The sequence below is a fragment of the Aquarana catesbeiana genome, linkage group LG02 (genome assembly GCF_042186555.1).
Source record: "Aquarana catesbeiana isolate 2022-GZ linkage group LG02, ASM4218655v1, whole genome shotgun sequence".
Taxonomy (NCBI): Eukaryota; Metazoa; Chordata; class Amphibia; order Anura; family Ranidae; genus Aquarana; species Aquarana catesbeiana.
This window is the reverse complement of record NC_133325.1, coordinates 309,899,001-309,916,478: the sequence shown is the minus strand read 5'-3', so window position 1 is coordinate 309,916,478 and position 17,478 is coordinate 309,899,001. Positions and strand designations below refer to the sequence as shown.

At 41.9% G+C, this 17,478-nt stretch overlaps 2 protein-coding genes across 3 annotated transcripts in view; both read left to right on the top strand.

The window, feature by feature from the left end:
- The window catches only part of TSGA10 (testis specific 10), a 209,541-nt gene extending 205,463 nt beyond the window's left edge, over positions 1-4,078 (top strand). For both annotated transcript variants that reach the window (XM_073614675.1, XM_073614676.1), the window contains exon 20: positions 2,694-4,078. In XM_073614675.1, coding sequence (XP_073470776.1) covers positions 2,694-2,718 — 25 coding nt within the window. In that variant the 3' untranslated portion in view covers positions 2,719-4,078. The remainder of the gene's footprint in view (positions 1-2,693) is intronic.
- Positions 4,079-10,475: 6,397 nt separating this feature from the next.
- Positions 10,476-17,478, top strand: part of CRACDL (CRACD like) — a 93,828-nt gene continuing 86,825 nt past the window's right edge. Inside the window, exon 1 of the mRNA XM_073614674.1 lies at positions 10,476-10,740. The gene's annotated coding sequence lies outside the window, so the exon portion shown is untranslated. The remainder of the gene's footprint in view (positions 10,741-17,478) is intronic.

Here is a 17,478-nt window from a genome sequence, read left to right as displayed (position 1 = left end):
AATGTTTACAGTAGAGTGCTGTGTGGATGCAACATTTCTTTGCTAAGATACACATCCCATACTCCCCTGGGTGTTTTAGGACATGTAATAGGTATCCCCAGAAGGAACCAACACCTGTAATAGGGAATTCTAAGATCCTTTGTCACGAGAACACCCTCATTGGAATCCAGTTCAGCTCTGCTGGGTGCAGCCGAGGCCTCCCCTATGTCCATAGGGACCTTCATGTCCACATTGGACTTCCTGTCTGCTTGTGCTCAGATACTGGGGCACTCTGCCCGCAGAGGATCCAAGCACACCCCAGTGCCATCTTCTGCAAAGTTTGGCTCTGATCATTTTGAGTCCCTAGCTCATGTTGACCCTGCAGCCCTTGTTACTGGCTCTGATTCAGATTCAGTGTCCCAACAGTCTATCTGTGGTCAGATTGTTTTTGGGTCACCGCTGTCTTCTGCTGTTGTGCCAGACTTTGGGTCTTTTAGAGCTCCTACAGCTACAAAGATCTTCCCACTATATTATATCCGCTATTTGGGTTTTACTTTTACGAGGACTGGGAATTTTTTCCTTTGAAAAAAATTTATAAATTGGTGGTCTTTCCCACCATAGATGTACCAGTGATCCACCTTAACAGGCAAATCACCAAGTGGGTGCACAGCATGCTCACTATTAGGTATTTCACTGACATACAGTTAAACTCCCTCCTAAAATCCCAGTTTGAATTCACTGGTATGGCTCTGCATCCTCTGTTGGTGGAGGCTTTAATCTGCCAAAAAGTGTCAGAATGGTGGATTCCTTTTAAAAAAGATCCCTCCATCACTGGGGTTTCTTGGAGCGGTTGGAGCAAATGTTTGGGGCATTGAGCTTGGGACTGATGTCTGTACAAATGCACAGGGCACTCTGCCTGCATGCCCTGGATGCTGACATGGCATCTTGGAGCATCTGATTTCCTTTTAGAGACGTTGTCTCTGTAGACTTAAGCCTCGTACATACTACTAGCTTTTTTTCCGCTGGGTTGAACGGAAAAAGACTGACAGGTCAGGTCGGAGCTGCTATACTAACAATCCAATGTTAGTACATCAATCTCTCCTGCTGTGCTATTGTGTTCTGAAAGCGCTGACAGAGAGCCAGTCGGCACACCTTTTTCGATCATTACCCTTCGACAGAAGCCAGTTGAACGGCTGGCTTCTGTCAGACTGGCTGCCATACACACGGCCTGAAGGTGGGCCGATTTCTATTGAACCGGCCGATGGCGCCGACATTAGGCCCAAGTGTACTAGACTTTACTCTTGACATCATCTATAGCAACACCACAGAGTGCACTCCCACCACAACCCAGGAGGTCTGTTGAGTGGTGGAGAACCAATCATTAAATCTGTAGGGCTCAAGGATAGGTCAGCCGACTCCTCTGGTAAGCCTTCTGTAAGAAGGTGCACTCCCACTTCTACAAGTGGGGGCTTTTCGGGCATCCGGATAGGTCCTGGAGTTGTTTGTTTCCTGAAATTTAGTGTTCTTGTCATGGTCTTGAATGGCTAAGGCCTTGTGTCTGGCATCTCATTCAGCTGCCCCTCATTTTTCTAGTATAGGTATATTTAGCAGTGTATCTGTCCAGGTGTGTCAGGGTTCTTGGCACCCTGGGAGCCTTTGTTCCTACCCTAGTTAAAAATTGTCTTTGTTAGTGGTACCGTGCATTGACTTACACTCCTCCTCTTAGCAGAGTTAATTTTCCTCAGATTCTATTGAACCTCTTGTGGTACTCTGTACCATCCAGCTTCTCTCCTCTTCTCAGTGACTCCTTTTTCTTAAAGGTCGGCAGGCATCATTTTCTGCTGTTACTTTCCCTAATAAAGACCTGTCTTCCCAGTGTCCTCCAGAGGTTTCTGTTGCTACTCAAAACATTGTCCAAAAAATGTCCATTCTAGGGCCTGGCATTCCCGTTCTGGAAACCTCAGACAGTCTCCCCTGAAGAGGATCAGTTTTTAAGGTTCTTGCAGTCTGAACCATTCAGAGGGCCCTGACACCTGCAAGTTTTGACTGGATCAGGCTTCATTGGTGGTTAAGGTTGGTACCTTAGGGCAAGGTATTCAGCTAAAATACTCACTTAAGAGGCCCACTCCCTGTTGGTCTGGTTCACATGTTATGCGAATCAGATGTGGTTCAAAATGCATCTGATTCGCATATATGTGAACCGAGCCTAAAGTAACACTTTCATGGGCATTGATCAAGCATTCTTCAAGTTTTTTCAATGCTTCAAAAACACAACAAATACATGTCATAAATGCTATAGGAGCATTAATGAGAATTGCTTCATTATTCCTAATCAACACACCTGTGAACAAGCCCTTATTGTGCAGGGAATTGTGGGTGAGAAATCTCCAGGAATTCTCTGCTGACATTCATTCACTACAGTTTCTCATTAGGAAACCCATGGTGCACCCGTTTATACGTGTACTATACTGTATATTTGATTGGTTGAGAGAGAGTGTTCATTTTATGATATTCTTCTAAATAAAATAGTCTTTCATTACATTTGCTTCAAATCTGTTCTGGTAGATGCCAAAATTAAATATACATAAAATGTAGGCTGTGAATTTTAATTGTGTTTCCAAATGGTTCCCCCCAAGTGTCCTGTTTTAGTTTTTCCAGCATATTTTTCCCTGGAGGTATTTGTATTGTTTAATTAATTACATTATTTCTTGCAGGAATCTTCTGTTTAGAGATTATTAAGCAATGACTCATGGTCATCGTGGGAAAGAACATGGAAACACCAGTTAAATGATAAATACACTGTTATCATTCTATCACTATGTTTTCACGTGTTTGCATCATAACTAATACTTTCCCATGTGTGCAAACATCCAACCACTCTTTGTGCACACTGGAATCAAGAGGGGGCATGCGGCTTACATCCATGACGCTTGTTGAATACTGCACTGTGCTCAGTATACATGATTGCTCTGTGAAATATCAGCCTCAAGCTGGAGCCCATTGATATAGACCTGGACTTTAATTTCTGTAATCACTGTCCTTGTTTATTCACTTTTCTCCCCTCTATAGGTACCCCCACCTGAAAGCTTAATACGATGTTGTGATTTTCATACATATACCAGATACATTTCTCTTGTGTGCCTATGTGTGTGTGTGTGTGTATAGATCTATGATCTGACATTAGGGCACATCATTCTTACACATAGGACTGCAGTGAAATTATTTAATTCTACACATTCTTATAATACACACAATACAAGTCTGCTTGGGCGCTGCATACACTTTAGGTGAATTCTGCTACTATGAAACCTTCTATGGGCTGTTTCTTCATGGGTTTGTAATGTTAATTGTCCTCATGGAATTTTATCTTGTTAGTCAAGTTTATTTTGGCCATTATGGCATATATCTTTAATGTGTGTTAGTTAGATGTTGTGTGTTTTATTTTGTTTTAGAGTTTTTCACATTATTTTCTATACAATCTTAACTGACATCGTATTTAGCTATGCCAAATAAATTATCTTTGTACATTTTTTTATGTATTTTAAAACAACTGTTTTACCAACAATGTATTTTACTTAATATTTATTGTCCGAAAATAAATACAAACTGTGGAATCAGACCTAGATAACTAATTCTAGTATATGCTGTAGTTAAAACATTCTGTAAAGCATAGGGAGTGGTTTTGAAGGAGTGGTAACAGGCTATGGGAATTTCAAAGATAAAGGTAAGATAAAGAACAGCTGAGGAGCACTTCCCATTAATTTAACTGGGACAGGAAGCGAGGAGCAGCACTCCAACACAGGGGCACAGAGAACAGTAAAATGACTTTCATTGCTAGAATAGAGAAAGTTTACATTTAAAACCTATTTCTGACTTTTGTTATGGGGATGGGAAGTAGGGGGATATCTCCCCAACAGGGAAATTGGAAACAGGCAATGAAAAGCTGAAAGTGATTTCAACCTTTTCCCCACTTTATTCAAAACAAATAAATCCGCTATAGTTCTGCTTTAAAGTGCTCTTTTTCATGAGTAAGATCAGTTTGACCCCTCTACAGTTTATATCTTATTCCTTTGAGCTTTGTGCTAGATTGTACTGCAAATGGTGAAGTTTTGTATGGATCATATATTTTTTTATTCAATAAACTGTTTTTAATAAAATCTGTGTCATGGCTTTTTTTAATCACAATTTTCAGGCTCTTCTGGGTATATTTTCTGGCTCTCACACAGCATGCTGTGGTTGCTACTGTCTCTCCCTATTTTATTAAATTACACGTACTACTGTGCGCTGCAGGGAATCAGGCCAGAAGTGTGTTGGATGCTTAAGCCACCAAAGATTAAAGACTGTGAAATTCAGACTGCTCACCCGTAGGGTAAAAAAAGACTTATTTAGCAGAGCTTTTTTCAGAAATTAAAATGGTTGTAAAGGCTGTGCATGAAGGTAAAAAACCTTCAGTGTGCAGCACCCCCCTTAGCCCCCTAATACTTACCTAAGCTTAATCTCGATCCAAGGCTCTCCCGGATCTCTTCTTCCTGATTGGCTGAGATGCAGCAGCGGGAGCCATTGGCTCCTGCTGTTGTCAATCACAGCCAGTGAGGTGGGGCTGAGCCGCACTGTCTATGTCATACAGACGCTTGGGAGCGAGCACGCACGAGTGCCCCCATAGCAAGCAGCTTGCTATGGGGGGCACTCGGCAAGCGGGAGGGACCCAGAGTGCCAGTGAGGTACCCGAAAAGAGGAGGATCGGGGCTGCTCTGTGCAAAACCACTGTGCAGAGAAGGTAAGTATAACATGTTTGTTACATTTTTTCCTTTTCAATCAGTTTAAGTCGACCCTACATGGATCAAAATTAGGCTAGTTCAGCAGGGACTGGCCAATTTTAATCCATGTATAGAAAGACTGTTTGTACATAAGTTGATCTATCAATTGACTTGTATACAATTGGCCTGCTGTAAAATTTTCTCTTGATCAGCGTTGGTAGCTATAGCCAGCAGTGATGATTAGTGTATTTTGATGGCAGGGAAATCTCCCCTCTGTCAGAATAGCACATCCAGAGGGATTCCCCCATCCACATTGATTATGTGTACGGAGGAATCGAGTCATGTATGACCAGCCTTAGTTATATTTTTTCATTCATCGAGGAACACATGAAGTAATCTATTGTCCGGTTATACTGCTGCCTACATGAGGATTGGACAGAAAATGTGTAGCCATCCCAAGATAATCCCTCACCTTCCCAGCATAGCTGTTGGGAGCGTTTATCAATGCCCCTCTGCATTTCCAGCACATGCATTAAATGCATTTGTCCCCATGCCACTAGTGCACTGCGCTTGCATGGTCCATCGTGGGGTGGTGACACAGGAGACAAAAGGAAGAAGTTGGGAATATAAGTAATAGTATTAGGAGCTAATTTTATTAGACATCCTGATAAATACAATGTAATAAAAACTCCATGATTACAATCATTGTACATATAATAGAACATTGATAATTATTACAATAAAATAATAACACATTGGAACATGTAGATATGAGGTTAAGAGCTGATGGTGTGGATAAATTAATACAGCATAATAATTTCATGGTTGGCAAGGAATTCATATATAGACATTCTTGAATATGTATGTGAATGCATGGTTGTCTTATTTACATCCTAAAAAGCTTGACGTGTTTCATGGAGTAATTTCCACTTCATCAGGAGCAGGTGCGATAAGCGTCACTATATGGAGAAAAATTATGGTGATTAAAAATAGTGTAAAAATTAGATGATAAAAAGGGGAAGGGGGGAAGAGGAACAAAAGTTCACCCAACTAAATACCCTTCCCTAGTTTACTCACACAGTAGCTTGAAGGTTAACACGTAGTATTGTGGATAAAGGGCCCGGTGGGGATGCCTGCACCAGGAACTGAGGGAGAACTGCCCGTGGAGGACATAAAAGAGGACATCACAGAGAGTATGGATGACCATTGTGTGGTCAATGATAACATCGTCGTCAATCCCAAAAATGGGTCTGCAAAAATGTTATGTATAAACATAGTCAATAAAAAATAATGTAAGTCAATGCCTAAGTGACCTATATCAAGTGACTGTTGAGTAGATCCCAGAAAAATAACCAAGAAGACCCACAATGCACTTGAGCATAATTATAAAATGAATATTGGGGAGTAAGTGCTCATAAATCAGTTGGAACTTGAAGAGAATACCACATAGGTGAGTAAAGTAAGTGTGAGAGGTAGGGAAAACCAAAATAGGTATGGCCCATTAGAAACTAATGAATAGTGATGCCAAAAGGTAAGTAACACAACCCAGTCAAGGTACCTGGTTATCATAGTGAATCCATGTTCCAAAATAGGTGCAAGACATCCCAGAGCAGTGTGAAGGCAAAGAAGCTAGGATGTGATGTTCAAAAGGGAGTGGTATATATGCCATCGGCGTAATCACAGGTGCCTCCCTGTGTCACAGAAGCATTCACACAGGGGAGGTCGAGGAGGTGCCGCCCAGGTGAGAGCACTAAAAAAACTCCCCCCATGCAGTGAACGCTGCTTGGAATAACCACACGCCGTCACGAGGACGCCAAGGGATGATGTCACATGTTCAGCACGGGACGCATGGCACCGATGCGCTTTGGGAGAACCCACACAGGAGATAGAAGGTGAGCAGCTGAAGGCAGAGAGGTTAGCTTGTTGTCAGAAACCATGAAATCAGACCGAGACAGAAGTACAGTGAGCCTCAGTTCACACTGGGACGACTTGACCTAGTCGCCTGACAAGTAGCGTCCTGTTCTCTGCAATGGAACCATTCTAATCGGAGAGACGCAAGTCGCTCCGACTTAGAAAAAGGTTCCTGTACGACTTTGGTGGCGACTTGCATTGACTTCTATACAGAAGTCATTTTGCAAGTCGCTGCTGAGTCGTGTCCTGGGTCGCCTGAGGCAGTCGCGCTGTAAGTCGTGCTGCCTCAGTGTGAACCGACCCTTACATCACACTTGTTTAATAATAAAAGTAACTAGAACAAACTTAGTCAAAACATAGCCAGAGTTCAGGAACCAGAACAGATAGTCAGACAAGCCAAACGTCAGGGAGCCGGAGATGAGCATAGTAAAACAGCAAGCAGGATCTGGAGCCAGAAGGGGTGTCAGCCAAGCAAGTCTTTTTAACAGGAATGCAGGAGAGTGTCTCTGTGATGTTGACTAAGGCGATGGCAGAGCTCCTCTGGACTGGACGGCTTAAGTTGTCAGGATTGACGAGCAGGATATCAGCAACAGCTGAGTAACTTTGGAGAGATAGGAGCTGGCAATTAGCCGACAGATGAGCGGCCAGCTAAGAGAAGGTAGGGCTGAGCCTAGCCCTGACACTTGTAAACTTAAGGTGTTACTAAACCCACAACAGTAAAATCAGTCTGTATTTTCAGTAAAGCATACTCACTGTGGAACCTAAGGGTTCAATGCAATCCTTTGCATTGTAAAAAGGCTGTTTGATCCTATCTTCTCTGATCCTCCCCTTTTTCCTCAGTCCCAAATCTATCTCCTAATGCCTTGGGGGCACTCTGAACATGCTCAGTTAGGTGTGCACTGCTAGAGTTTTATTTTTTCTTAGGAGGGTGCATATGATTAGCACAGGGTCAATTAGCACTGTCCGGACAGAGGGTCAGGGGTCCTGCAGCCTCACAGGACCTTCAAAGTAGAATGAACACTCCTCTTACACGCTTTAACCAGACACTGATAGAAGTCACAAGACTGCAATATACTGGTGATGAGAAAAGGTATTTAGCAGTTAATAGTTACTAAAATAATTTCATTTCCATGCTCTGTGTACTGCAGGAGACCAGATATAGTGATTGCAGGGTCCTGAGTTTGGTAACATTTTAAAGGGGCACTATCTATGCCTGGATGTATGTAGCTGTCCGTTGAAGGGCTGTTGTCAATACAGATGCAAAGAGTGCTCTGGTTAAGGTGCTGAATGGCAGTTGCTTTATCCAAGGAGCGCCTGGCCTGCTTGGTCTTTGAGGGACACTGTCTCTTCAGACTTACTGTTGACATCATCATCAAAGATATCACTCGAGGTCAGAGCATTCTCCTGCCTCCGCATAAGAAGCCTAAGGAGAGGCTGACTGAGTCCCATCTTTCTCCTACTCCTGGAGTGGGCATAGCTTGACCCACTAAGCCTGGTTCTCCAGCACCCCTACAAGGCTGGATGCAAGAAACCTGCTAACCCCTTAGAGAAGTCTTCAGCATGAGGTGGGGGGATGGCTAATAATCATTGTGGGTGTTTGGGTAGTTTAGCCTTCAGGCATCCAGGTGCAGGTAGTGCCCCTTTAAGTTTACAAGCTAACCTCTCTGTCTTCAGCTGTTCACCTTCTATCCCCTGTGTCACCACCATGGACAATGCAAGCGCAGGGCACTAGTGGCCTGGGGACAAATATATTTAATGCAAAAAACATGATATAAAACAAATTGACCTACATTAACATGGGAACTACGTGCTTTGCCATCCCCCCCCCACTGGCAGGACACCCCTTATGTTGAAGGTATGTGACCTGGTATGGTTCAGGAGTGGGGAGATGCCTGCTCACCTCTGCCCCCTCTTCCAGCCTGCCAGACTGCATGTTTAGATCAAGAGTCTGCTATGCATTTTGGGGGAACCCTTTGCAAATGACAGCGTTGACATGATCGGAATGCCCACCTCCGCCTCCCAGCATTTATATCGACTTAAAGGGACAGTAGGTGGTGGCATGAAGGCGTTAAAGTGATACTGAAAGCCACTTTTCTTTTCCAACTAAAACAGTTGTAACACTTACTATGTGTGTGAGTGTTGGGTCCTGGGCCGGGTTGTGTGCATCCATGGACACACACAGTGCTGGTAAGCCACCCCTTACAGGTTAACATGAGTTAAGAATACATTAACATGAATTAGGAATAGATGCTTGAATATATTTTTTTTTTTTTAAATCAGAGCAGAGAGTTAATAGATACATTTATAGTAGATATATAGATAGATAGATAGATAGATAGATAGATAGATAGATAGATAGATAGATAGATAGATAGATAGATAGATAGATAGATAGATAGATAAGATACGTGTAGATGGGTAATAGATAGATAGATAGATAGATAGATAGATAGATAGATAGATAGATAGATAGATAGATAGATAGATAGATAAGATACGTGTAGATGGGTAATAGATAGATAGATAGATAGATAGATTAGATAGATAGATTAGATAGATAGATAGATAGATAGATAGATAGATAGATAGATAGATAGATAGATAGATAGATAGATAGATAGATAGATAGATAGATAGATAGATAGATAGGTAATAGACAGATAGATACGTGTAGATGGGTAATAGATAGATACGTGTAGATAGGTGATAGATAGATAGTAGATTAATAGATACTGTAGATAGATAATAGATTAACAAATAGATAGATAGATCAATTGATTGATTGATAGATAGTAGATTCATATATACTGTAAATAGATTTTTTTTTTAAACAAAAAAGTTATTATTTATCAAACATAGCATAGTAGAAAAATACAGTGGTACGCATTCCATCAGATGGCATAATGGCGAATGCTTACATTGGTTCGTTGAGCAGATAAAGCATTTGGTTTAACAGTTTAAGGCACTTATCTTTAAGTATTTAAAGAAGAAGGTCATGTAGGTAAATTGAAGGATAATAATCCAATGTGGGGGGGGGGGGGGGGGGCTCCAGAAATAGGATAAAGGGAAAGTATATAAACAGACTATGGGGTGCGGGGGGGACCCCCAGGGGGGGGACAGAGGAAGGACCAAAGAGAGGAAGGGGGAGAAGCAGATGTCAATGATATGGTAGTTCAGTTAGACCGGCACCTCTCCAAAGTCTCAGCCTCCCTCAGTATTAGCTCTAATTAGGACTTGGTCTCTTCTTCACCCATCTTTCCCAGATCTTATCGAATTTTTGGGGAAATTTGCGGCTCATATACGTTAATTTATATAGGGGTAGTACCTTATCGATCATTGACCTCCATTGGGGGACTGTCGGTGGGTCTGCCAGTTTCCATTGGCACAGTATTGTTTTCCTGGCATAAAAGGCTGAGTAGAATACAAAGAGTTGTTTGTGCTTATCACATATTCCCAGAAGAAGGATTCTGGGATGGACATCCACTTGTAGCCCTCCTGTCTCATTAATCTCAGTTATCACTCCTCATACTGCAGATAGATAATAGATTAACAAATAGATAGATTGATTGATAGATATGGACTGTATTCCAAACCATGGACAGTTAGGAGCACTGTCAGAGTTGAGTGTGATTTGTACATAAATGTATATGTCTCATATTCCAGTACTACACAAGGGTCTGCAGCCAGGTGTTGTGGGGTTAGTAAATAGCAGAGTTGGGAGTCAGGCAGCGGTGTAGCTGTGTCCTGAACCCTGTACATCCAGGAGGAGGAGCGCTGGAGGACGAGGCAGCAGATGTAGTAGGAGTGCACTTTCCCTGTCGCCCAGCAGGGTTCCCCTAGCTCCCAGTCTCCATCCACTGGGGATTGTCCAGGAAGAAGGCTGAGTGTAGCCGGACTGTGAGCTGTGCTCTCCTGTGTGCCAGGCTGCCAGCGCTCCACACAACTCCCTGCCGGACAGGGAGCATCCCCGGAGGACGTACAGCTCCAGCCTGTCCATGTCTCTGTATTACTTCTGAGGAGTCCCCCTGTCCACTGAGCCACGATTCTCCTTCTCCTCCGCTCACCTGATCTCCAGAGCTGAGCCAACACTCAGGTAAGAAGCTATGGATCGGACACTTTCCTCCATGCTGTCTTCAAGGAGCTGCTTATTTATTACTGCATGTTATTGCTTAGATTGTATACTGTGTGATCATAAAGTAGAACAAGCAAATGTGGAGAACAGGAAACCCCGGTGTGTTCTATATTGTGTGTTTACATTCTCCCGATATATCACATTTCTAAACTCTTAGTGCTATATACATAATATAATAATAATCACCCCCAGGCACCATGGCATTGCTACACTTTTATCACACTTTTAGCCCCTGTTCCATCCCTGCAGTTTTCCATATGTTCTATTATGACATCACACAACAAGAGGAACCCCATCTTTTCCTATGGGGTCTGTTCACATGCGATTTTCACTTTTCCATTTTTTAAAAATGCCGCATGTCCCTTTTTGTTGCAACTTTATGCGATTTTGGCACCGTAAACATTAATAAAATTGTACCCAAAATGCAAGTACATCGGTTGTCGTTGCATTTCTAACTTTTTTTTTTTTTTTGCCATAACAACAGAGTTCCGCTAGACAGACAAGAGAAACTGCTTGTCATTAACTAAAACAAATTCATGAAGCATAAGAACACATGAAAACAAAGGTACAAAAATGCAGATGGAGGAACTGAGGCTTATTTTTCAATCAATGTGTCCTCAGCAGCATGTGCGTTTTCCACCTTTGACTTTGTCCAAAATGTGTTCACTTTGTTGGCTGGAGGTTTTATACACGTATATTATTAATATATTCCAATTTTATATAATGGCATTTTGGACTGCACTTGGCAGTGAACAATTATCCATTGTCACCAGACTTTGCCCCAGTGTAACAAACTATCTATATGTCGTTGATTAAATACATCTACACATTGAGCCACACTTACAAATAGCATTATCCTACCCTTAGATGTCTACTCTATACATGGTTACCACCTCATAAAGTCTCTATATATGCTGCTGTGCTTTGGGCAGAACTGACTAGACACAGTCCAGAGGGGGATGGCATTGAGTATTTAACGGATGGGCATCATTACTGTGGAACAATAGCCAATGCTATATGCAATATATAATGCATTCTGGTGGGCATTTCGTACTATTGCTTCCCTTGATGCCTCTTCTGGTCTTTGGAGCCTCATTGCCCCTGGGGCTTAAAAAGTCCAGGGCTTTACTTAGTGAGCATACCATTAAAATGTATGGCGCTGCAGTTTGTGTGACAATAGCATACAGAGTGCAGCAACGCTATTGTACTTATATTACAAAGCACAGGACAAAAAGTTGGTTATTAATTAATAGTTGGGGTCCTTGCAGCTCCTAAAAGACATGTCTTGGTTATACAGTATATACAATCCCATTTGCGGTACAATTAGAGAGATAACGTATATGCAGATATTTTCCATGGTAAATTTGAACTAGGGACCGCTTGTGCTGCAAGTCATGTACTGGCTGGACAAATCTCATTTGCCATGTTGCCATGTTTTCTGAAAAAAAAACTTTGGTGTTCAGGGCATTCTGCTCATATGCTCACCCATTCAGATTTACTTCTCAGATGAGCTCCCTGCCACACTGGGTGCACTACTAGGGAGCAGGAAGCATCTTCCTTTGTGTTCTTTGTTCTACAAAGGTGGTATTTATGGCTTATATCAAAATGTTCTACAAAGGTGGCCTGTAGGGCTAATATCACAGTGTTCTACAAAGGTGGTCTGTAGGGCTTATAGCACAATGGTCTACAAAGGTGTTCTGCAGGGGGCATATCACAATGGTCTACATAGGTGGTCTGTAGGAAGTATATCACAATGGTCTACAAAGGTGGTCTGTAGGGTATATATCACAATGGTCTACAAGGTGGTCTGTAGGGGGTACTGTATATCACAATGGTCTACAAAGATGGTCTGTAGGGCGTATATCACAGTGGTCTACAAAGATGGTCTGTAGGGCGTATATCACAGTGGTCTACAAAGATGGTCTGTAGGGCATATATTACAGTGGTCTACAAAGGTGGTTTGTGGGTATTATACCACAGTGGTCTACAAAGGCAGTTTGTAGGGCTTATATTACAGTGGTCTATAGGGCTTATAGCACAGTGGTCTACAAAGGTGGTCTGTAGGGCTTAAAGCACAGTGGTCTTCAAAGGTGGTCTGTAGGGCTTACTGTATATCACAGTGGTCTACAAAGGCGGTCTGTAGGATTTATGGCACAGTGGTCTGTAGGGCTTATATCACAGTGGTCTACAAAGGCAGTTTGTAGGGCATAAGCAATATCTATAAAGCACAGTGGTCTACAAAGGTGGTCTGTAGGGATTATATCACAGTGGTCTACAAAGATGGTCTGTAGGGCTTATATCACAGTGGTCTACAAAGGGGTCTGTAGGGCTTTTATCGCAGTGTTCCACAACGATGGTCTGTAAGCCTTATACCACAATGTTCTACAAAGAGGGTCTATTGGGCTTCTATTACAATGTTCTACAAATGTGGTCAGCACAGTTTATATCACAGTGTTCTACATAGATGGTCCAGAGGACATAGATTATAATGTTTTACAAACATATATCATGTATATCTTATATTGCAGTGTTCTACACAGGTGGTCATTCTGGAATAGAAAAATAGACCCTGTGGGGGTTATTTACTAAAACTGGAGTGTTCAATCTGGTACATATATGCATAGAAACTAATCAGCTTCCCTGTTTTAAAGTTAAAGCTTAATTGCACAGACTAAACTTAGAAGCTGATTGGCTACCATGCACAGCTAAGTGCACTAGTTTTAGTAAATCTACCCCATTGTCTTTTCAGTAAACAGTGTTTTGGGTATGCAGATGTGTAGGCCTGTATACCTGTATTCCACATCTCTATTCCCTCACACTTGCTTATGGTTACAATTCAAATAAAATACACCTTTGTTTCTTCAGACATTTTTCACTTCTGTGAGACAGATTTCCTGCATGTCATCATTATTGATTTAGGATTAACCTGTTTGAACTACCAAACTTGTGCATTATGTGAGATCAGGCTTGAGCCAAGCAGGAAACAATACACCTTTGACGTAAGTCTCAATAGTGTCTGGGTTTCATTGGAGACCTTGGTCATTGTTTGTAAATCTTGATAATTTGTCACAAGCCCCGCATTTCCAATTAATGAGAAGTGCTTTTTAGTTTTCTAGCTGTTTGCACATGCATGTTGCACAATCTGCTAGTTTCTGTTGATGTTTATGACTACAGTAGGTAGGGCTGTTCAGCAAATGCATATCACATTTAGTTATTTTGGGATTACCTGCACGTTCCACTTGAGTCCTATTTATTACCATGGAGTTTATTTGACATTTACTTTAATTATATCATTTAAATAGAAAAAAGCTGTGGTATAATTTAAAAGGAATTTAACTATAGTGTCATATTGCTGCTGTATTGCTTATAAGGGATCTCAACTATAACACCTTTTTAAACATGCCATACTAATAAGTAGATAGCATCAAATTATGGGTTACTCTTTTATTCAATAAAATTCTGATATGAAAAAATAATTCAGAGGTGCCCAAATAAATACATTATGTAGTGCAGCACTAATAGGTAGCATCAAATTATGGGTTAACATTTATTCAATAAAAAAACTGATATAAAAAATATTGGAAGATTCTTAAAAAACGTTATTTATTGAGCTAGTGCAGTGAAGCGTCAGTATGCAAAATTGTATAGTCTTACTTATGTGTCAAAAAAAAGCTGATTGATTGCCATTGATTCCTTTACTACACTTCGTACATTGTTACTGTTCTTAGCAGTAGTGGCAAAATCTTTAGCAGGCCTTTCCAGAATCCAGTATGCTGATCATGCAGATTCAGGTTTTTTTTCAGAGCATTCAAAAAACCTTAGAATTTGGGGCATTTTTAACCACCTCAGTATAGGGCACTTTCACCCCCTTCCTGCCCAGGCCATTTTTCAGCTTTCAGCGCTATCACACTTTGAATGACAATTGCGCCAATAGAGCTTTCTTTTGGTGGTATTTAATCACTGCTGAGTTTTTTATGTTTTACTAAGGAAAAAAAAGTCCGAAAATTTTGAAAAATTAAAAAAAGTTTTCTTGGTTTCTGTCGGTAAAGTTTTTAAATAAGTAATTTTTCTCCTTCATTGATGCTCGCTGATGAGGCTGCACTCATGGGCACTAATAAGCTGCACTGATGGACACTGATAAGGCAGCACTTATGGGCACTGATAAGCGGCACGGATAGGCAGCACTGATGGGCATTGATGGGTGGCACTGATAAGCATTGATGAGCAGCACTGATAGGCATTGATGGGCAGCACTGATAGGTGGCACTGATGGGCACTGAAAGCCAGCACTCACTGGCATCACTAATGGGCACTGATTGGTGACACTGGTGGGCACTGATCGCTGGAACTGGTGGCATCTCATTGTAATCATGCTGCTGATCAGCTCTCCTCGCCACACACTCTGTCAGTGTGAGGCGAGGAGAGCCAATTACCGGCACTTCTGTGTTTACATGTGACCGGCTGTGATTGGGCACAGCCGTTCACGTGGTTACAGAGCCGCTTCAGCGGCTCTTCACAGAGATCGGGGTCACGCCGTGTCCTAGCAACATGACGTGGCCACGATCGCCGCACTGCGCGCACCCCCGTGTGCGCCGTCATGTGACGTCCACCCATAATGAGAGCTGCACTGTCCCTCCATCATTTGATGGTTGGTGGGCGGCAACTGGTTAAGTATAGTGATATGATTGCTTTAAAGCAGGGATCAGCAACCTGTAGATCATGATCTACCAGTATATCGCGGCCAGGTGACTGGTAGATCGCAGTCTGGGCTTGCTGATGCATGAAGCCTAAATCTGTTAACAGTGTTTAAAGTGAAGTGTCATTCTTTTGCGCTCTCATTTTAAAATATGAATACATTAGTCTACTACTAGAAATCTTCAACTTATAAACAGAGGAAGGACTTGGGTCTGTGTCTCAAAGTCCAGAAACTTAATGATCCCGTGTTAATTTGCATTCCATTAAGATGAATCTGTGCGGCATAAGTTCTATCCATATCCAATGCTAGTAATTATTAGTCATAAACCAACAAATTTTACTGTTTGTTTTCTACCTGAGAAGTAATAACAGTTTATATAACGCTACTTTAGATGAGGTGCCAACAGTTATTAATTGAATGAGAGATGATGAGTTGTGACATAACTTGTAATGTAACTTGCTCCTTGTTCCAGTGAATGTACTTTCTCCTTTCAGTAAGATAACGTAGGGAAGGAAGGTTTGAGCAGATGGGTATACAGTACAAACAGCACAACATTCAACATCTGCATTTTGTGCTCTGGAGACAACACAAGTAAAGTTGGCCATACACTGATCAAAATTCAGCTGGTTCAGCAGAGACTGGCCAAGTTTCAATCAGTGTGTGGCAGTCCCTGCTCGGCAGAAGTCAATCATTTGATTGACTTCTGTCGAAGGTATGTTTTGGAAAACATTTCTCGATCATCAGCTGCGGCTTCTGATCAGTGTGTTCTGACAGCGATGGGTCCCAGTACCATGAATGTCCTGGCAAGGAAGATTCCTCCATCCACCCTAATTGTGTGAACAGAGGAATCCAATAGTTTTTGTTTTTTTGTCATTCAACCCACTGGCTGAACGAAAAAAAAAATGTAATGCCCCGTACACACGATCAGAAATTCGGCCAGCAAAAGTCGGATGTGAGCTTTTGGTCAGAAATTCCGACCGTGTGTATGCTCCATTAGACTTTTGCTGGCAGCTTTCCAGCCAGCAAAAGATTGAGAGCATGTTCTCTTTTTTTCGGTCCTATCCGAAAATGCGTTAGTCTGTATGCAATTTGGATGCGCAAAAAATCACGCATGCTCGGAAACAATTCGACGCACACTCGGAAGCATTGAACTGCATTTTCTCGGCTCATCAAAGTGTTGTACATCACCTCGTTCTTGACGGTCGAAAGTTCAGAGAACTTTTTTGTGACCGTGTGTATGCAAGCCAAGCTTCAGCGGAATTCTGTCAGAAAAACCATCCAAGTTTTTTCTGACGGAATTTCTGATCATGTGTACGCGGCATTACAGTGTATGGCCAGCTGAAGACATCTCAGGCTACACAGCTAGGAAACTTTAACATTACATTTCACTGAGAAAGAAAGAATGCAATTGTAATTCATTTACTTTGAACAGGATTTGGGACTGCAGGATGCAATACCAGAAGCGAGGGCGAGTGTTTCCATAAAAGCAAATCAGGTACATTACTCACATTTCCTATGTCATATAAGTGTGGACTGCAAGCCGAGTTGGGAGCTGTACTTGATCTATGCAAAGTAATGATGTTTCAGACTTGTAACACAAGTGTGCTTTAATAGACAGCTCTTTAGGCTGTGGGTGGAGGCCTGGGGAAATACATATGGCCCAAAGAACTGTCTATTAAGCAAGTCTAAAACAAACTTTACATATATCAAGCATGGACCCCAACTCGACTTGCAGTCCACACTAATTATGGCATACAAAAAGTAAATAATGTGCCTTCAGCACCACATATAACAGAACACCAAAGGAATAGATTGGTATCAGTTAAATCAGTGGCCTCCAAATTGTGGCCCTTTGTTTGCCTTTATCCGGCCCTCAGGGGAACCATTCCTCCCACTGACACCAACAGTGGGACATTATTTCTGCCAATGATGGGGCAACATCCATCCCATTGACACCAATAATGGGGCACTATTATTTCCTCTGACACCAGTGATGGGGCAGT